General features: G+C 38.8%; 1 protein-coding gene across 33 annotated transcripts in view; it reads right to left on the bottom strand.

Moving 5' to 3' along the window:
* The window catches only part of TLK2 (tousled like kinase 2), a 150,453-nt gene that overhangs the window by 31,717 nt on the left and 96,804 nt on the right, over nucleotides 1-21,932 (bottom strand). For 20 of the 33 annotated variants that reach the window (XM_035300353.3, XM_035300361.3, XM_078373465.1 and 17 more), the window contains 6 exons: nucleotides 17,394-17,530; nucleotides 9,496-9,648; nucleotides 8,477-8,542; nucleotides 5,831-5,897; nucleotides 4,026-4,123; nucleotides 2,355-2,436 (listed from right to left, as the gene is read on the bottom strand). In XM_035300353.3, coding sequence (XP_035156244.1) covers nucleotides 2,355-2,436; nucleotides 4,026-4,123; nucleotides 5,831-5,897; nucleotides 8,477-8,542; nucleotides 9,496-9,648; nucleotides 17,394-17,530 — 603 coding nt within the window. The remainder of the gene's footprint in view (nucleotides 1-2,354; nucleotides 2,437-4,025; nucleotides 4,124-5,830; nucleotides 5,898-8,476; nucleotides 8,543-9,495; nucleotides 9,649-17,393; nucleotides 17,531-21,932) is intronic. The other 13 variants (XM_078373458.1, XM_035300366.3, XM_078373455.1 and 10 more) reach the window with 1 other exon arrangement.

Raw genomic sequence — 21,932 nt, 5'->3', positions numbered from 1 at the left:
CTAGAAAAATTAAATTACCAAAACTGACTTGAGACGGGAGAGAAAATCTTAAGATATCAATAGTTGTAGTAGAAATTGAAAAGACGGTCAAATGTTTTCCACAAACTCAATATCTCCCAGGTGATTTTTCTTTTCTTCCTTTGTAGAGGCAGGGTCTTACTATGTTGCCCAGGCTGGTTTCAAACTCTAGGCTCAAGTGATCCTCCCGTCTCGGCCTCCCAGAGTGCTAGGATTATAGACGTGAGCCATAGCATCCGGCCTGCCCAGATTTGTATGAGTCAATTCTAACAAACTTTCAAGGAGCCAACAATTCCCAAGTGATGAAAAGGGTTCCAGAGCATGGAAAAAGAGACTTCACAACTCACTGTATCTAAGGAGCTAGGATAATTATGACATCAAACTTTGACAAAGCTACTTGCATACAAAAGATGACTAAGGGCCAATCCTGCTTATTATAAGTACAGATTTAAAAATACAAATAAGATACCAGAAGCTGATGGCAGTGGCTCACGCCTGTAACACCAACACTTTGGGAGGCCACAGTGGGTGATCACTTGAGCCCAAGAGTTTGAGACCAGCATAGGCAACATGATAAAACCCTGTCTCTACAAAAAAAATACAAAAATTAGCCAGTTATGGTGGTACACGCCTGTAATTTCAGCACTTTGGGAGGCAGAGATGGGAGGACACTAGAGCTCTGGAGTGGAAGGCTGCAGTGAGCTGAGAATGCACTGCTGTACTCTAGCCTGGGTGCCAGAGTGAGACAATGCCTCTCCCCCAAAAAACAGAGATACTAGAATATCAAAACCAATACAGTAGTGCACTAAAATCATTATATAGCTCTGGATATGAATAGTGATGTAGTTATATCAGTTGCACAACATTGTGAAGGTACTTAATGCCAATGAAACGTATACTTAAAATCACAGCTGGGTGGCCGGGCGTGATGGCTCAAGCCTGTAATCCCAGCACTCTGGGAGGCCAAGGCGGGTGGATCACGAGGTCGAGAGATCGAGACCATCCTGGTCAACATGGTGAAACCCTGTCTCTACTAAAAATACAAAAAATTAGCTGGGCATGGTGGCGCGTGCCTGTAATCCCAGCTACTCAGGAGGCTGAGGCAGGAGAATTGCCTGAACCCAGGAGGCGGAGGTTGCGGTGAGCCGAGATCGCGCCATTGCACTCCAGCCTGGGTAACAAGAGCGAAACTCCTGTCTCAAAAAAAAAAAAAAAAAATCACAGCTGGGTGTGGTGGCTCACACCTGTAATCTCAGCACCTTGGGAGGCCAAGACAGGAGGATTGCTTGAGCCCAGAAGTTAGAGACCTGCCTGGGAAATGTAGCAAGACCCTGTCTCTACAAAAAATTTAAAAATTAGTGCACAGGTCCTATAGTCCCAGCTACTCAAGACATTGAGGCAGGAGGCTTGCTTGTGTCCAGCAGTTTGAGGCTGCAATGAACTATGATCATGCCACCTCACTCCAGCCTGGGCAATAGAACAAAACCCTGTCTCTAAAATAAATAAATAAATAAATAAAACCATAGGGGGAAAAAAGTAAAAAAGAAAACCATAGAACTAGTTTTACCATTTTTATTTGTAATGAAAACTATTTTACTAAAAAAATTTCCCATATATAAATTCATATGAGCATAACATAAATCCTAACAGTGAAGGTTAAACGTTTGAAAGGCAGAGCTGTACAATGAAGACTACATAATAAACAATTCTGTACTTTACAGACAGGTTCCAGAAACAGGTAGAAAAATTCAATCCACATGTTATGGATCTGTAGCTAAATTTAAAACATGCTGGATCCCTCATTTGGTAAAAATCAACCTGGAGGCTCAGCAGGCTGTACTTTGCTGGTCCAACTGAAGCACTCTAAGCCAGGTCACTCTTTCAGACTGCCAGTGCTAGTAAATGATACCATAACACTTTTAAAACAAAAAGCAGGTTTTCCAATTAAAAAAAAAAAACTATTCTTATTGGAAATAGGTTTTACAGATCAATTCTGCAAAGGAAATAAAGGTAGCACATACTCTTTTCTAACGAATGTGTATGAGGCAGAAAGTACAGAATCAGAATAAAAATCACCATAATTCCACCACCCAGTATATTTCCTTCTTGCTTTTTAAATCTGTAAGTATTTCTTTTTCAAACTTAAACATATCAATATTGTATCCTGCTTAGTCATCTAGGTTTACTGAAAGCTGTTTTCCCAAAGATACAGGTTTTTAAATTTTTTGAATTTTAATGGATAGCAACCCACAATTTTCGGTATTCTTAATGTTCTCGAACTCAGTAATAGCCGATAATTTAACCCCCAGTCTTTGATCCCAGGTTGTTATACTTACCTTATAAACTTCACTGAAACCCCCTCTACCCAAAAGATGTAACAACAAATATCTGTCATTTAGCGTTGGATGATCTTTAAATCTGTGGAAACAGAAAATATGTAACCCCTGAGATCATGGACTACGTCTTCCATGCTTGCAAAATTCCCAGAATATCTAACACATTATACATACAATTATAGCTGCTGTTGGTAGTCTGACAATCAACATCAACATGGCAAATTCTGAGAATAAATTTACACAGTTCAAAGAGGCAGCATAATTACAATGAATAATAGCACTAGCTGTAGAGCCACAGGACTCGAGTGCTGGTCTCAGTGTAGCTACACTAGATCTGTGACCTTTGTTGTTCCTCCTTTTTTCTGCCCTGCTACACAATGAGCGATGGTAGATTAGACTTGATTAGGGATTTTTAAATTGTGCTATTTGGCTCCTCCTCCAAACTATACAAGATCCACATGATCCCACCATTTCCAAACTACACACAGTAAAATTCCAAGAAATTTGTTATTTCCTTACAAATTGATTGCAGAATAGTGAAGTCACATGTTCTATGTGCATTCATTATTCTCTCTTTAAGACAAGGTCTATGATATAACTATGTTCCCCATATTACATTCCACCTTGGGTAGTTTCTTAATTAATATGATAAAGAAATGACAAGTTCTGGCAAAAACAAATTTTAAAATATTTTTACCTAGTTCCTGATCTTACACAATCTCACTATTAATCCTGAAGTTACTTTACTTTGATTTTAAGAAAGTAGCATGCCTATTTGGAGATACATTACTGCATGGTGGTTGGGATGAAAAAGATCCAAGTTTAACTCTTTAGTCACATTATTTATGGGTCCCTGGGTCAAGTTAACTTAATTTCTCTAAGCTTGTTTTCTGATTGATGTATTGCAGATGACTGGGTTATCCTGAGGATTAAATGAGAGCACTAAGGGCACTTAGGATCAAGCCTGATACACAGAGTTTTCAGGAAGTAGTACCTGCTATTGTCTGCCACTCTAGCAGAAAGAAAGGTCTATAGCTCTTATAAGCCAAACAAAAATACGCACACTATGGCTTTGTGAAAAAATGTTTCAGGGTCCGAAAATGTGGGAAAAAAACAGATTACTTATAAAAGCCCCTTTCTACTTTCAACCTACTTTTCCCATCTTCAATTCCTTAAATGACTAATAAGCAATGGTGGGCATTAATCTACAATTAATATACTGAACTTAAGAGTCTTACTTAGTCTCAACACTTGAATGGCTCTTAAAGGTCATTCAGAAACTGAGTGTCATCTCAGCCCAATATTCTTTCCACAACACCACACTATGAACTATGCTTCCCTTTCTTAAGGCTCTGTAGGTAAAACTGAATATGCAATGTATTTCAGCCATTTACAATTACCAAGCCATATTGTTTTAATAATCTCTACTCAGGTAAAAATGCTATGTGTATACACATATATACTTAATACATAAATTTAATACAATTATATATTTAAACCAAGGCAAATCATAATTTTGTTCACAAAATTGTATTAGATGCTACAAAAGAACTATACACTATGGAATCATTTATGTAACTTATATTAAGCAAATGCATTATTCCAGACCATTCAATTCATATCAGAAAGTGCTTAGCAATCTCCAACCCAATATACCCCCAAGTTGCTTACTGTGAATTATCTTCATTATGTATCCTTTTAAGTTCCCTGATATGTAGATTTCTAACCCTTTCTAGCCTTTCCAGCTCTGCCTGGATCTCTGCTTCCTCCTAAAGCAAAAAGGAAAGAAATAGCTCAAAATATGGGGAACTTTACCTTTCTGGGATCTTATTTCAAAAGCAACAGCAGACATTTGTCTTATGAAAAGCTAAAGAAAGGTATTTTGCATTGAAAGATTTATTTTTAAAAGATAAGAATTTTAATCATAATAAGCCCATAGAAAATAATAAAAGTCAAAGGCTGGGTGCGGTGGCTCACGCCTGTAATCCCAGCACTTTGGGAGGCCGAGATGGGTGGACCATGAGATCAGGAGTTCAAGACCAGTCTGGCCAAGATGCTGAAACCCCATCTTTATTAAAAATACAAAAATTTGCCAGGCGTGGTGGCACGTGCCTATAATCCCAGCTACTCGGGATGCTGAGGCAGAAAAATCACTTGAACCCAGGAGGCAGAGGTTGCAGTGAGCTAAGATCAAGCCACTGCACTCCAGCATGGGTGACAGAGCAAGACTCTGTCTCAAAAAAGAAAAAAGAAAATAATGAAATTCAAACCATACAGAGGAGTTCAGTGAGAAAAGTAGCTCTCTACCCTTCTCCTCCCTCCTCTCCACACCCACTCCCAAGATGTAGCCACTATCAAATTTCTTACGTTAAGTTTTCAGAAATGTTTTGTGCATATACATATAGACATAGAAACAATTTTTACAAAAATCAGGTCATCTATCTGGTCCTCCTCTTTACATATGGATTACACTTGATGCCTTAAGTTCTACTTATTTAACAAGCTCTGAGAACCCAGCGGGAAAAACGGCATGAAAACTAATATGTGAAATAAAAAACAAACAAATGCACATATACCAAAAGCAGTTCAGTAAATCCTTACTAACCATTATCACCGTAAATAGCATCCACCAATGTATGGGTTTCTGAATTCAAGAGCGGAGCAATCTACATCTAAGATATCTTAGTGAACATCATTAATAATAAATTCTATGTTATGTGTCTTTGTGTCTGAATAAGACTGGCATAAGACTTTCTCTTATTAGCTAGTTTAGGCAAGAAATAAGAGCTGACATGTGATTTAAAATATGGCAGGAGTCTTAACATCAATTTTAAAACCAACTGCTCTTAAAATTTAAATATTAAAAAAATAATTAAGTTTCACTCCAAAGATAACCACTTGGGAAGCCTTATATGTTCAGAATTATCTGCTGAGAGATCACTGGTAAAAACACTCTCATTGGGTTGCTGGAATTGTCTTGAAAATGGAAAGATAGATCAGGCATGGTGGCTCACACCTGTAACCTGTAATCCCAGCACTTTGGGAAGCCAAGGCAGGAGGATCACTTGAGGTCAGGAGTTTGAGACCAGCCTGGTCAAGACGGTGAGACCCTCATCTCTACTAAAAATACAAAAATTAGCTGGCTGTGGTGGTGCACACCTGTAATCCCAGCAACTTAGGAGGATGAGGCACAAGAATCGCCTGGGCCCAGGAGGCAGAGGTTGCAGTGAGCTAAGATCGATCATGCCATTGCACTCTAGCCTGGGAGACAGAGTGAGATTCCATTTCAAAAAAAGAAAACAGAAAGATATGAGTTCTACCATTAGGCTATGAGACGTGACAGTGAAAGCAGTCACTCAAGCTTTCTGCCACTATGTGAAACTACTATTACATTTGCCCAAATGACCAAATAGCTTAAAACCTAAATGTAAACTGGGTAACATATTTCTCCAGAGAGATTTTCTCATTATACTTACTTTTTTAAGATGACCTAATCTGAGTTTGAAGATTTCTTCTTGTTCATGGTATTCTGCTAATGTTAACCTGAAAAACAGTGGTTAAAAGTTTCAGTAAATTACTTGAAATCATAGTTTGCCTATTTGAAGAGAATAGCCCAAATATACAATAAGACAAATTCAGTTTCAGTCTCAGTTAAAATCACTGAAGGATAGGTTATCCTGTAGTCCTCTGACAAGAAAAAACTTCCGCGATTTATTAGATATGATGTGAGAGAAAGACTTCAAAGCCAAAAAGCCTAATTTGCAAAACATAAAAAAAAAAGTGAGCCATATTTAAAATTTTTTTTCTTTTTCTTAATGACTTTCTTTTAACAGCATTTTATATTATTTTTGAAATGAGTTTCGTCCAATTTACTCAGATTAAAAACTCATTCAGAGAGAGCCAAAAATTGTTTAAAATTCTTTTAGAGGCCAAAACAGTCAGTCAATGGATTTGATTATTCTTGTTAACACCTAAACCTTGATGCTATAATAACAAAGAGAAAGACATAAAAGCAAATTCGAGTCTACGATTTGGAGTATGAGGACTAGAGTTCAAGGTATTAATAAGATACTGGCCATGTGACCTTGGGCAAACAACTTTAATTTCTTAAGTCAGTTTTTTTGAAATGCGGCAAGTGATAATACCTATCTAAGAAAACGTTGGGACTATTAAACGACAACGAAAAAAGAACATTGAAAATGCTATCTAAACCAGTTCTCAAAGGGCTGACTTGATGGGTATTCATGTGTTTCATATTCCACCTACTCCAACAGCATCCTTATATCTCAAGAATAAACAAGTGGCCAGCCTCAGTGGCCAGTAGTCTGGGAGGCTGAGGGGAAAGATCACTTGGAGCCAGGAGTTCCAGCCTGGGCAACAAAGCAAGACTCTTGTCTCTGTGCAGGGGAAAAAAAAGAAAGAAAAAACTGAGCATGGTGGCATATGCCTGTAGTCCCAGCTACTCAGGATGCTGAGATGGAAGGACTGCTTGAGCTCAGGAGGTTGAGGCTACAGTGAGCTATAATCATGCCACTGCACTCCAGCCTGAGCAACAGAGCAAGACTCTCTTTAAAAAAAAAAAAAGGGCTGGGCGCAGTGGCTCATGCCTGTAATCCCAGCACTTTGGGAGGCCAAGGTGGGTGGATCACGAGGTCAAGAGATCGAGACCATCCTGGTCAACATGGTGAAACCCCGTCTCTACTAAAAATACAAAAAAAAAAAATTAGCTGGGCACGGTGGCGCGTGCCTGTAATCCCAGCTACTCAGGAGGCTGAGGCAGGAGAATTGCCTGAACCCAGGAGGCAGAGGTTGCGGTGAGCCGAGATCGCACCATTGCACTCCAGCCTGGCTAACAAGAGCGAAACTCCGTCTCAAAAAAAACAAAAAAAGGAAAAAAAAAAGATCAATAAGTTACAATTATTATTTTATTCTTCCTTCCATCTCTACCTTCTTCACATTCTAGAATCATACACAGATACTTAACATTTTTAGATATCACTGTTTAGATATATTCTAAATTGCAGAAGAAAGAGGAAACACCTATCCTATCAACCAGAACAGAGCCTTTGATGTCTAACTCAAGGAAAATAGAACAAACTCATCCACTAGGGCTCTTTATAGATGCAGAAATACCTGCATCTACTACTCCATTTCACACTAGCAAAAAACAGAGAAATAAAAAATCATGGCTAAGAATTATCTGTCTGAAACAGGTTCAGGGCCAAGAAAGGATATTATGACTTACTCCAAGACTTCAGAGGCCTATATCTGGCTTCTGGTCAAAATAAGAGCCAAGTCACAGATACTCTAATTAAAAACTGGACTGAAGGTCTTCTAGCTTGGATTTTACACAGGACTCCAGATGCCAACTGCTTACACATTACTAGCCTAGATTCCATTCTAACTATTGTTCTGTGGCAAAGAAACAACCTTTGCCTTCTTCATCACTCCTAATCCAATGGTTTTATGCATCAGCATTAAATAATTTTCAAGTGATACTAGAGGGAAAGTCCCTTCACAAAATAAACACAGGAGTCATGAAAGAAAACACTGATCAGATTAATTAGCCTGGAGAATCTTTCAAATCTGAGCCCCTACTTGGACTTGCTGAAAGGAAAATATTTAAAGACTCGATAATCTTCCCCTCTTCTCATTCTCATTACTGCACTTGACTAGTTTTTAAAATCAAGGGGAAAAAAGACTCTAATTTTAAAACATTTGGGCCGGGTGCAGTAGCTCAAGCCTGTAATCCCAGCAATCTGGGAGGCGGACAAGGGTGGATCATTTGAGATCAGGAGTTTTAGACCAGCCTGGCCAACATGGCAAAACCCCCATCTCTACTAAAAATACAAAAATTAGCCGGCTGTGGTGGTTCGCTTGTAGTCCCAGCTACTCAGGAGGATGTGGCAGGAGAATGGCTTGAACACGGGAGATGGAGGCTGCAGTGAGCCAAGATTGTGCCACAGCACTCCACTCTGGGTGACAGAATGAGACTTTGTCTCAAAAAAAAAAAAAAAAAAAAAACTGGAGCTTTATGAATCAAGATGTTTTCCAAGTTCATTATGTACATTTTTATCACTAAACTTAATGTAATTATTAGTTTATTTATCTGTTCATCTCACCTAAGTAAACTGTGGGCTCCTAAGGCTGGGGCTGAATCCTTTAGCTCTGTATTCCCAGAAGAGGGCCTAACATAAAATAAGCATTTAACACAGACTTACTAAATGAATATCAAGAAAAAGACTTCCCAAAACATCAGATACATATGGGGTAAGGATTGGTGTTAAGCCATCTTTCTCACTAGAATGAAGATGCATTTCTAGGATGTCACAGACTTTTAACAATAATATTATACCTGAAGTGGATTATGTGTTGTATTTGTGAACATAAAAATATAAAGGAAATGACATATTAGTTGATTAGTTATATGATATCATATCTTTTATTTGTAGTTATATTTGGACATGAAATTTACTTTCAGTTAAAGAGAAAGGAAGACATGAATGGAGAAGGCAGGCATTTATTTGTGCTTAGAATTTTCTACTCTTCCTATACATGGTAGCTATGTAAATACTGTTGAATGACAGAGAAAAGATGACTATACTGCAGCTTAAGATACTGGTGTTTTCCTCAGATTCCCAGAACAGGAAACTATTCTGATGAGGTCAAGTTTTGGCTTATTGCGACAATGTCCTTTTTCTAACATAACAGCTTTTTCGGGGGTTTATCTGAAGTTTGCCACTATTAACTAAGTGCTCTTTTGACCAGTAAAGAGCATTCTTCAGTCTGAAATAGCAGCCAAGCAACTCCCATAAGATGATACCAGTGTACCACACCTGGAGCCACATGTGTGCAACAGTATCATTTCAGTACAATGACATTTTATTTAACCAGGAGTGGCCAAAAGTCATGATGTCAAGTGACGTTACTTTTCCCTCTCATTTGAAACGCCCTCAATAAAGAGCAGGTTTAAGAAAATCAGTTAATTTTATATGGCATTCATATGAGTTGAGCAAATCCATTAACATAACTGAAAAGACGTGACCTCCAGAATTTATAACTTGCCAGTGGCAATCAACAGGACATTTGTATTTGGGGGCAGGGTGTGGTGTCTCAGAGTTCACGTCAATAAAGAACATACGTTTCATTTTCAGCTCCATTGGTCTTGCTTTTTCGCTGTTTCTGCTCATTGGTTGCAGGAGGGGCCTGACCCATGGCAGGAGGTTTCCGCTTTGCTAACATTTTCCGTTGTCTTTCTATCTCTTCCCTCTGTGAATTTATCCTTTCCTGTTGCCTAGAGATATAAAAGATGGTGCACAAAGAAAGTCAAAAGTTTTACCACAGCTATGGAACAAACACAATTTGCCATTTATGTATCTAATTAAAAAAAAAAAAAAAAGCCCCTTTAAGTCAAGTAGAGATTTGATTTTAACGTCAAATTGGAAGAGCCAAATAATTGGTATTGGATGTTTTCTGGAAATGAGTCTGTGCTTTAAGACACTAGTTATTAGTATTTTCAGAGTGGGCAGGAAGAAACATATCAAATTTCTATTGTGACCTTATTTTCTGACTCAAAAGAAACAATTTTCTGATTCCTTTTTAAGAGCTAAGAAAACAATTCTCTGATCTGAACCCATTAAAAGTAAAAATTGTATTTCAAAAGTTACAAAATGTTCCAAGTTCTTTTTTATTTTTTCTTTGGATGAAAGCTTCTCAATTTTATGTAAAAAGATACCAAGTTTGTAAAAGAAAGTAAACGAGATTTTCTTTTTAGACCTATCCTTTATTCTAGTCCAAGGGAGCCATTACTACTCTACATGATAACCCTGTTCACTGATACAGTGCCACCTAAATTAAGCTTTTGAAAGACAAATATGTGGCCGGATGCAGTGGTTCACGCCTCGAATCCTAGCACTTTGGGAGGCCAAGGCGGGCAGATCATGAGGTCAGGAGATCAAGACCAGCCTGACCAACATGGTGAAACCTGTCTCTACTAAAAATACAAAATTAGCCAGGCATGGTGGTGCGTGCCTGTAATCACAGCTATTCAGGAGGCTGAGGCAGGAGAATCACTTGAATTTGGGAGGCAGAGTTTGCAGTGAGCCAAGAGTGCACCACTGCACTCTAGCCTGGGCGACAGGGTGAGACTCCGTCTCAAAAAAAAAAAGACAAATGCATTCAGAGAAAGCACAATGAAGTCTTCCAACCTGTAAGAACTCCTTAGAGAATAGTGCACAAAATCAATTACTGTAAAACATATTTTTAGGACTGTAGTTAATCTAACACCATTACCATTAGAGTATTTCCTAATAAGATGTCAAATTTTCTGTAATTAACTAGTTTACAAATTAGAAATCAATAAAAACTCCATTATATATGTGTGTGTGTATATGTGTGTATATATATATATATATATGTATATATATATATATATATGTATATATATATATATATATATATATATATTTTTTTTTTTTTTTTAATTTTCTCCCATATATCCTACCATCTAACAGATATTAAGGTTTACAGACTTGGTATATAACAATATACAAAACTGGAGATTAATTATTTAACAGACTAGTCTTTAAGTCACCCATTATAATTGACAGTCGATGACCAGCTCCCTCCTCCTCTCTCTCCACTGTGCTTTTCCCCTCATTCTCTTTTGTGGAACCAACCTTCATTTTTGTGGAATGATGAAATCTAATTTTTAAAAATCTACTCTGAAATGGAAGTTGCTCTACCCTCTTCCGTGAATACTGTTGTCAGATCTTTTCCAGATTCAGTACAGTATCTTTCTTGGAAGAAACAACAAGCAGAAAACCAACATTACTCTAGGGTAAATACCCATAATACAGTTTATTCAATCATATCTAGAAGGACAATGCTGTAATCAAGATTAGCCTAATCTGAGTATTACAAAGAAACAGCCAATCACTTGATAATACAATGCCCCTGGCTTCAAGATGAGCCAGGTCACTGATTAGACAATCAAACAGCAAAATGAAAACCATAATCCAAGAGTTTTCTGTTTGCCTGAAAATTCTTTTGATTATCATTAGATAGACTTCCTCGTCCCCACCCACAGAACATATATATGGTTGGCTCTCCATATCCATGGATTCAACAAACTGCAGACTGAAAATACATGGGGGAAAAAAATGGATGGCTGAATCTGTACTGAATCTGTACAAACTTTTTTCTTAGTCACTTCTTAAACAAAATAGTATAATAATTATTTACATAGCATTTATATTTATTAGGTATTATAGGTAATCCAGAGGTGATTTAAAGTATATGGGAGAATATGCATAGGTTATATGCAAATATTACCCATTTTATATCAGGGACTTGAGCATCCATGGATTTTGGTAACTGAGGAAGGTCCTGGAACCAATTCCCCACAAGGGACAACTGTATACATAATTCATGGCTTGAAAGAAATCTGGGTTAAGACACAGAATCCTTAAGTAAAACCACAATCTTTCTTCTGGAGAAAACATTTACCTTAACTGAACATAAGTTTCCCAATTAAAAAACTGGTAAACATCTTAGCTCATTTCTACGCTTTTCAGGGGTCCATGAATTTAAGGTACTCTGAACTCCCTACAAATAACCATACAATATACCTTTTAAACTATAAACTATAGTAACTTAGTGGCATGCCACAACATTTGTCTTTCAAGATTAACAACTGCACATTCTGAGAACGACAGTTTGAACATGAAAGCCGATAAACCAAAGATCAATGTTACATACTGTAAAGATTCCCATATCAATTCCTGATTTCTTAAAACTATTTAGCTATTTATACCAAAGAAGAAAAGAATAAAGAGAGTCTATCAGTGGTAGTTCATTTAGATTTATTTTAGGAGTACAAAGTCTGGATTATGTCAAACTGTAACTTCTCATAGAACAGGAATTATGTCTATCATGTCTTATCAATCTGTATATCCCCCAGCATGTATAACAGTGCCTTTCACACAGTTAATCCTTAAATATTTCTTGTATAGCATCAGTTTTAGAGTGCTTGCCCTTCATCACCCATGACAAGAGGCTATTTTTTCTATATTTTACAGAAGTATTGAGGACCCAAAAAATCCATCACACTCAAATCTAAATAACTCTATTTAAAAAGCCATTGCCTGCAAAAGAAAAACAGGTCTTCTGCACCATTGTATGTTATGGGTTGTGTCCCCCAAAAGATATGTTAAAATCCTAACCCCCAGTACCTCAGAAGATGACCTTACTTGGATATAGGGTCATTAAAGATGTTATTAGCGAAGAGATGAGGTCACACTGAACACGGAAGGACCCTGATCCTATATGACTGCTGTCCTTATGAGGATAGAGAGACGCACAGGGAGAACGCCATGTAGAGAAGGCAGAGAATGGAACACCTGAGGCCACAGGTCAAGGAACACCTGAGGCTGCCACACTGCTGAAGAGGTAAAGAAAGATGCTCCCTAGAGACTTAAGGGAGTATGGTTCTACCCCACCTTGATTTCAGACGTTTAGACTCCCGAAGTATGACAGAATACATTTCTGTTACTTGAAACCACCCAGTTTATGGTATTTGTTACAGCAGCCTAGGAAATGAATGTGGGCACCTTCAGCAGCAAAACTACATTCTATACTCTAACCATACTAGAAGCAACTAGTAGGAAAGGTATTTTAAAAAATGTGGTTGGGCACGGTGGCTCATGCCTGTAATCCCAGCACTTTGGGAGGCTGAGGCAGGTGAATCACCTGAGGTCAGGAGTTCGAGACTAGACTTGCCAATATGGTGAAACTTCGTCTCTACTAAAAATACAAAAATTAGCCAGGCATGGTGATGGGCACCTTTAGTCCCAGCTACTAAGGAGGCTGAGGCAGGAGAGTTGCTTGAACCCAAGAAGCAGTTTGCAGTGAGCCGAGATTGCGCCCACTGTACTCCAGCCTAGGCTATCGTAGAGACCCCATCAAAAAAAAAAAAAAGTATATATTTCAGTGATTATTTTAACAACAAATTTTTTAAAAGTCTTCTATTATCATTTCATGTCTGAGAGGTCTGAAACTTCAAACAGCATGTCAATATCCCAGATGAGATTTTTTTTTTTTTTTTTTTTTTTTTTGAGATGAACTCTTGCTCTGTCACCCAGGCTGGAGTGCAATGGCACAGTCTTGGCTCACTCCAACTTCCACTTCCCAGGTTCAAGCAATCCTCTTGTTTCAGCCTCCTGGGTAGCTGGGACTACAGGCCCATGCCACCATGCCCATCTAATTTTTGCATTTTTAGTATAGACAGGATTCACCATGTTGGCTAGGCTGCTCTCAAACTCTTGACCTCAGGTTATCCACCCACCTCAGCCTCTCAAAGGGTTGGGATTATACATGTGAGCCACCATGCCCAGCCCAGATGAGATTTTTAGATTCCCAGGATTTCATATATTCTGTATAAACTGGGAGCTGTGAAATGGTATAGGATACCTAAAGAAGATCTAATGTTTATAAAATCAACAAAATGAATGACTTTGTTATAGATCATATGACTGAGAATCAGATGGTTTTACATAAATTGCTTTAAAATGGATATTAGTTAGGACAAGGCAGTTAGGACAAGCATCAATTGAGGTCAGGAATTTGAGACCACCCTGGCCAACATGACTAAACCCCAACTCTACTAAAAATGTGAAAATTAACCAGGCATAGTGGTGGGCACCTGTAATCCCAGCTACTTAGGAGGCTGAGGCAGGAGAATCACTTGAACATGGGAGGTGGAGGTTGCAGTGAGCCAAGATCGTGCCGTTACACTGCAGCCTGGGCAACACAGTGACACTCTGTCTCAAAATAAAATAAAATGGATACTGGAACTTCTTACACTTCAGAATAAATACCGGGACTAGTATTACAATGCTGTAAAGTTTAATTTCATCCTCTTATTACCCTAATTATGTGCATCTTAAATGATCACAATTTTGTACACAAGTCAAATCCCATTACCTTTTTTTTTTTGAGACAGGGTCTTGCTCTGTCCCCCAGCCTGGAGTGCAGTGGCACAAGCTTGGCTCACTGCAACCTGCGCCTCCCGTGTTCAAGCAATTCTCCTGCCTCAGCCTCCCATGTAGCTGGGATCACAGGCGTGTGCCACCATGCGTGGCTAATTTTTTTATTTTTAGTAGAGACAGGTTTTCATCATGTTGGCCAGGCTGGTCTTAAACTCCTGGCCTCAAGTGATCTGCCCATCTCAGCCTCCCAAAGTGCTGGGATTACAGGCCTTGAGCCACCACATCCAGCCAAATCACATTACTTTAATTCTGTTTATTTCAACATAAACAAAGTTTTAGTAAATAATTTTTATTCTCTTGCCATGGACTGTTGGAGTCTTTAAACAAAAAGTGGTACAATGAATAATACTAACATTTAGTATTTAACATTACTCAGAAATATAAAATAAGTTACTTTTTCAACAGATTCAAACATACTGTGGAAAGCAAAAATTACTAATCTGGCCAAAAGAGATTATAAATCTGATATAATTTTCCTATTAGACAACAAATCTTCTGCTTTAGGAAATTAAAGATCATTCAAAAAAAAAAGAACCAGGGAACAAAAAGAACAACAACAAAAAGGTGTTAAGGGTCCTATTGAGGCTATATTTCATTATCTGATTTATTTTTTAAATGCCTTTAGGTTTGTCTCCTCCCATAAAACCTAGTACTGATGTTGGTGTTGAGCTACTTTACCCACTAAATTACTTCACATGTCTTGGAGTCTCTCATGTGCAGAACTGTCATCTGTGAGGTTATTAGATGTATAGCTTTTTACCACTAGGGAATTTCAATTTCTATACTGAAGAAAGGAAATTAATTGATTAAAGCTAAATTTTAGGAACTAAATACCTGTAATTAATAGACATCAGCCAGGAACACCTTCCCAAGAGAAGATACGGATTTCTTGCCATTTATATGACTTAAAACTGTAAAAATGTGCTATCCACCAATAGCAAACAGTCCTACTTATGGATTTAATTCACATAGTCTCAATTCCTCTGATTTGATGGCTCTACAGCGAAGTCATCATTTTGTACTCTACCATACAGATTTCCAAACCCTCATGGGCATCAAGCTGCATTTAGAGTAAGAAGATAAAATACTGCTACTATCAGCAGTAACTTTATTCATTTTTGTTTTGTTTTGTTTTGAGACAGGGTCTGGCTCTGTCGCCCAGGCTGGAGGACAGTGGTGCAATTCTTGGCTCACTGCCCCACTCTCTGCATCATGCACCTCTGTCTCCTGGGCTCAAGTCATTCTGCCACCTCAGCCTCCCAAGCAGCTGGGACTACAGGTATGCAACAGCACACCTAGCTAATTTTTGTATATATTGTAGAGACAGGGTTTCATCATGTTGCCCAGGCTTGTCTCGAACTCCTGGGCTCAATTTATCTACCCGCTTCAGGTAAATCTCATGCTGAGATTATAGGCATGAGCCACAGTGCCCGGCCATAAGCACTCCTTAAAACTAACTACATCTCTATACAAATCCACTATCTTCTTTGAATCAAAGTCTAAAAAGACTGCCATCTAAATAGTAGCCATTGTCAGGGCTGCTTGAAGCTACTACCACTGCTAAAAGTCAGTGTAAGCATTATGTGGCTTTGGCCATTATGGGGATCTTAAGTTTTATCTTCTGATTCCACTTTAACAAACGTGGAAACCTGATGGTGTGTCACTTCCAGAGCAACTTGCATGTCTTGGCTAGGATGTTACAGAACAGGAATCATACCTCCATGTAACTGCTGTTTAGACTGGTACCTCTGCTATCAGCAGCCATCTATGCTTAAGAGCAGAGTGAATGCTGCTTTGAATGTTTGGTGTTGGCCTAAGAGAAGTCTGTGCTTTCCTTCCAAGGTATTCTTTGACTCGAAAGCCTCTTCATACACCAAAATATACATACATGAGGAACAATCATGAAGTAAAAACATGCTTAAACTTAGTTAGAGGTTAATGTTTCACATATAAAACAAGGACTACTAATGTGTAATTCAGAGGTTAGTTTTAACAAATATTATAAATAGCATCAATATCTGTATTTTCTTTCAGGTAGAAATTTCTTATTTATGTCTCATTATTACTCAGAACTAGTCCTATATGCTCTACCATTCATACTCAACAAGCTATTTCAGCAAGGAAAAAACAGGTAGGAAAGGCAATCTATGGCATCTTCCAACTTACGATCTGGAGATTAAACACACACACACAGATACACAGACACAGACACACACACACACACACACACACACACACACACACACACATCTGGAGATTAAACACACACACACACACACACACCAAAAGGTACTGCAACCTGCAGATAGCTATATACCTTTAAACATCTGAGCAAACCGTAGCTATTCACACAGTTGGAATTTGAGGATTTTAAATGTTAATTCCCTCCTTGGAATAAATACCTGAATGTTTCAAATCAAAAATTATGACAAAGAGAATGAATCCTCAAGATTCCAAGCTGCAAAGAGGCACACACAGTGGGGCTGGTCACCAATGCCTTCCAGGAAGTGACTCTTTCTGATAACTGGACACTCTCTCCTTAAATAACTCCAGGAACATGTCCTATAAAGCTCTTCAATGGTTTTATCCTGCTTTATACCTAACTCAAGACATTGTTCCTCAGGTCCTTTCACATTTCATTTTTCTGTGGAACCAGAATAAATGCTCAAGAGACTCTTAATTAAAATTCATTATATAATTAGAAAGATAGGAAGTCAAGCCCTAGGTTTTTCTTCCTTAGCTTCAGCAATTCTGAATCTTTTAAATTTTAAGGCAGGACTCATTATTTGTTTTCTTATTAACCCACAACTGTTACAGAGAACAGAACTCACTTTGTATTCCTAATTACTTGTGTCATTTTTTTCAGGACTTCAACTCATAACTAACTGAAAAGATGATGACCACTAGGATTATTAATAACTACAATTACAGAAAACCTAAAAAATCCAAGTGAACTTTTCAATTCTCCATTTAATCGTAACAATTCACTTACTTGATAAGATTCTGAAAAGCATAACCATCTGTCCACTGTTCAGTAAACGAGGCCCCATGTCGGACAGTAGTAAAGTGGCCCAATCTCAAGCGGTCTTGCATGCTCTTATCTCTACATGCCATCTTCTCTTGTTTTGACTTTGGGGAAACAGACAAAAAAAGGAATTCAATACCAATTAGCATGGATAACGACACTTCTTAGAAACTAAAACATTTAACATGATCAGGAAACATGCTGTTGAAAACCATACACCTCAGAACAGGCAGTAATGACTCCTTGGATAACTTACCATTTCTATTCAAACAAAGCAGACAAGATAGAATAATGAAATAATTACAGGTTCTTTGGTAAAGCTTTCCCAATCTGCCTACGGGCATGTGTTTTTTTTTCCTTTGGAGACAGAGTCTTGCTCTGTCACTCAGACTGGCATGCAGAGCCATAATCTCAGCTCACTGCAACCTCCACCTCCAGGGTTCAAGTGATTCTCCTGCTGCAGCCTCCTGAGTAACTGGGACAACAGGGGTGTGCCACCATGCCCAGATAATTTTTGTTTTTTGTTTTTGACACAAAGTCTTACTCTGTTGCCCAAGCTGGAGTGCGGTGGCATGATCTCAGCTCACTGCAACCTCCACCTCCTGGGTTCAAGAGATTGTTCTGCCTCAGACTCTCCAGTAGCTGGGACTACAGGCATGCACCACCAAGCCTGGCTTATTTTTTTATTTTCAGTAGAGACCAAGTTGGTCTCGAACTCCAGACCTCATGATCCACCCGCCTCAGCCTCCCAAAGTGCTGGGATTAAAGGTGTGAGTCACTGCACCCGGCCAATTTTTGTTTTTAGTAGAGACAGAATTTCGCCATGTTGGCCAGGGTGATCTCGAATGCCTAGCCTCAAGCGATCTGCCAGCCTCAGCCTCCCAAAGTGCTGGGATTACAGGCTTAAGCCACGGCACTCGGCCTACCTATGTGTTTTAACTTTTTGAGATGGAGTTTCACTCTTTTGCCCAGGCTAGAGTGTAATGGCGCAATCCTGGCTTACAGCAACCTCTACCTTCTGGGTTCAAGGGATTCTCCTGCCTCAGCTTCTCAAGTAGCTGGGATTACAGGCATGCGCCACCATGTTCAGCTAATTTTGTATTTTTAATAGAAATGGGGTTTCTCCAAGTTGGTCAGGCTGGTCTCAAACTCCCGACCTCAGGTAGCCCACTCTCCTTGGCCTCCCAAAGTGCTGGGATTATAGGTGTGAGCCATCATGCCTGGATGACTAGGTGTTTTTAATCTTAGAGTACAGCATCTCGTATTTGGGCCACATCAATGCCTAGCTCTAGCTCTTAAGCTGTTCCCCTATTTTCTGTTTCTTCTCTAATCTGTTCTAAAGAACTGCTGCCAATTCATCTTCTCTGAATACCACTTCGCACACTTCCAATTTGATGTTCCAAATCTTCCATGGGTCTTTGCTACCAAACTTTGGATCCAGAGACGAAAAACTCCTCCATGAGCTAGATTATGTCTGCCTCCCTGTAAAATTCTTACTCCAGAACACCTTATATACTCCTGATTCTTGAGAACATCATTCATTCAACATATGTTTACTGAAAACCAATTATACATCATGAACTGTAAGAATGTTAAGTATAGAATAGAAAACAACTGGTGTTGTTGCCTAGAGAGGGGGGAGTTATAACCACTAAATACATTAATTGGTATTTCTAAGAACAAATTGTGGTAAAGAATTCGAAGGAAAGGAAGAAAGTACTGTGTGAGAGATGATACCATGGGATAAACGTCCTTGAAATGTCCTATTTTCAAACGACAGGCAATTTATAGCTACAGTTTTCCATGCCCAGAACACATTTTTCCTCTTCTTTACAGCTTTTTCCAATTAGTACCCTGCCCTTGATTTATTTTAGTGCATTTTTCTTTTCTTTTTTTAAGAGACAGGATCTCACTCTGTTGCCCAGGCTGGAGTGCAGTAGTGCAATCACTCTAACTCCTGGCTCCAGTGATCCTCCCGCCTCAGCCTCCTGAGGAGCTAGGACTACAGGTGTGTACCACCATACCCAGCTAATTTTAGTGAATTCTTAATATGTGCACTACTCACCTGAATAGGTTTCCTTATATATATATGTGAATGCATCTTATTCACCCACTCTCATGTAGACTGTTACCCCTCTGATGGCAGAACTGTGTCTTTTGTTTCTTAGATTCATGCAAGCTGTTCTACTATAAGGAATTCATTCTTTTTTTTTATTACTGAGTAGTATTCTACTGTATGACCATATCATAATTTGTATATACATTCACTTGTTAGTAGACACATAGGATGTTTCTGCTTTTTGGCTATGAATAAACTGCTATGAATAACCTCATATAAATACTTTAACAGACATTTGCTTTCTTTCTGTTTTTAAGAATAGAGATGGTGTCACTGTGCTGCCCAGGCTAGTCTCAAACTCCTGGATTCAAGTGACTCTCCTGCCTGGGCCTCACCAAGTACTGGGATTACAGGTATGAGTTACCATGCCCAGCCAACATTTGCTTTCATTTGTCTTGGGTAAATGCCAGGAGAGGAACTGCTGGATCACAGCATTAAGTACATATTTATCTCAAAAAGAAATTGTCCAAAACCCTCTGAATTGGCTATAATATTTTGCATTCCTATTAGTGTAAGAAATCAGGCCGCCCCTCACCTTCACCAACCCTAGGCACTGTCAGATTTTTTTTTTTTAACTTCTAGGCATTCTATTGGGTATGTAATAATATCTCACAGTGGTTTTACCTTGAGTTTTCCTGATGGATGAAGACTTTCAGCATCCTGTCAGGTTTGCCATTTGCAAATGTTTATATGCTATTTTCTGGTAAACTATCTGCTCAAGTCTTTTGCGCATTTTTAATGAGTTTTCTTTTTATGATTAAGTTATAACAGTTTTTATGTATTGAAATTCTATGAAAAATAATATTGCAGTCTATGATAACATTTTCATTTGTGTGTTTTTTTTGTTTTGTTTTGTTTTTTGAGACAGAGTCTCACTCTATTGCCCAGGCTGGAGTACAATGGCATGATCTCAGCTCACTGTAATCTCTGCCTCCTGGGTTCAAGCAATTCTCCTGCCTCAGCCTCCCAAGTAGCTGGGATTACAGGTGCCCACCACTATGCCCGGCTAATTTTTATATTTTTAGTAGAGATGGGGTTTCACCATGTTAGGCTGGTCTCAAACTCCTGACCTCAGGTGATCTGCCTGCCTCGGCCTCCAAAAGTGTGGGGACTACAGGGGTGAGCCACCTCGCCCAGCTCATTTGTGTGGTTTTTCTTTGCTTGTTTTTTGTTTTGAGACAGAGTCTCAGTCCGTCACCCAGGCTGGAGTGAAATGGCACGATCTTAGATTCACTGCAATCTCCGCCTCCAGGGTTTAAGTGATTCTCATGCCCCAGCCTCCAGAGTAGCTGAGATGATAGGTGTACACCACAAGACCTGGCCAATTTTTGCATTTTTAGTAGAGACAGGGTTTCACCATGTTGGCCAGGCTGATCTCATACTCCTGACCTCAAGTGATCTGCCCACCGTGGGTTCCCAAAGTGCTGGGATTACAGGCATGAGCCACTATGCCTAGACCATTTATGTTTCTTTAAATTGCATCATGGTATAGCAGATGCTCAATAAATATTCCCTATTTAGAAAGTCAATAAGAAGGTACTATAATTTCAGTTCTTTTGGAAACAAATTTAAATTTTGTTATGTACTACTCCTAACAAATAGAAAGTTCTGTTTTCTTGTGAGAACTCAGAGACAGCATTATGTTTACTTTTTGTAGTATGCTATTTAGAGTTTAGTACAACTGGCTCAATCTATGCTGACTTTAGGAGGTACTCAAATTTTAAAGAAATCATCTGGATTAGCATATATTTTATTTTTTCTCTCAGAAAAAATTTAAAAAAGCGGTTTCTTTTCTATAAAACTGATTAATGAGTCAAAGAATGAAACAAAGTTTTCCCCAGTATCTTCGTCCTCAATAAAATAATCCATTTCGCTTTTACTAAGAGACAGTGTTCCCTGTCTTTTAAGTAACATTCCAAAGGTTTTGGGAAAATAAACCACCAGTATATCTCAAACCTTTAGTCTGTTTTCATAATAATGTCATTAGGAAGTACTGCATTCTTAAAACTTCTAAGAAATAAGCCAGGCGAGGTGGTGAGTGCCTATAATTCCAGCACCTTGGAAAATCAAAGCAGGCAGATCACTTGAGGTCAGGAGTTCAAGACTAGCCTAGCCAACATGGTGAAACCCTGTCTCTACGAAAAATACAAAAATTAACCATACATGGTAACACATACCTGTAAACCCAGCTACTTGGGAGGCTGAGGCAGAAAAATCACTTGAACCCGGAGGCGGAGGCTACAGTGAGCCAAACTCATACCACTGCACTCCTGGATGAGGCTCTGTCTCAAAACAACAACAACAAACTTCTAATTACTAAGGCTGGGCTTGGTGGCCCCCGCCTGTAATCCCAGCACTTTGGGAGGCAGAGGCAGGAGGATCAAGGT

Source organism: Callithrix jacchus, chromosome 5, assembly GCF_049354715.1.
Source record: "Callithrix jacchus isolate 240 chromosome 5, calJac240_pri, whole genome shotgun sequence".
NCBI classification, from domain to species: domain Eukaryota; kingdom Metazoa; phylum Chordata; class Mammalia; order Primates; family Cebidae; genus Callithrix; species Callithrix jacchus.
Note: the sequence above shows the minus strand (reverse complement) of the source record. Positions and strands in the feature narration are given on the sequence as shown.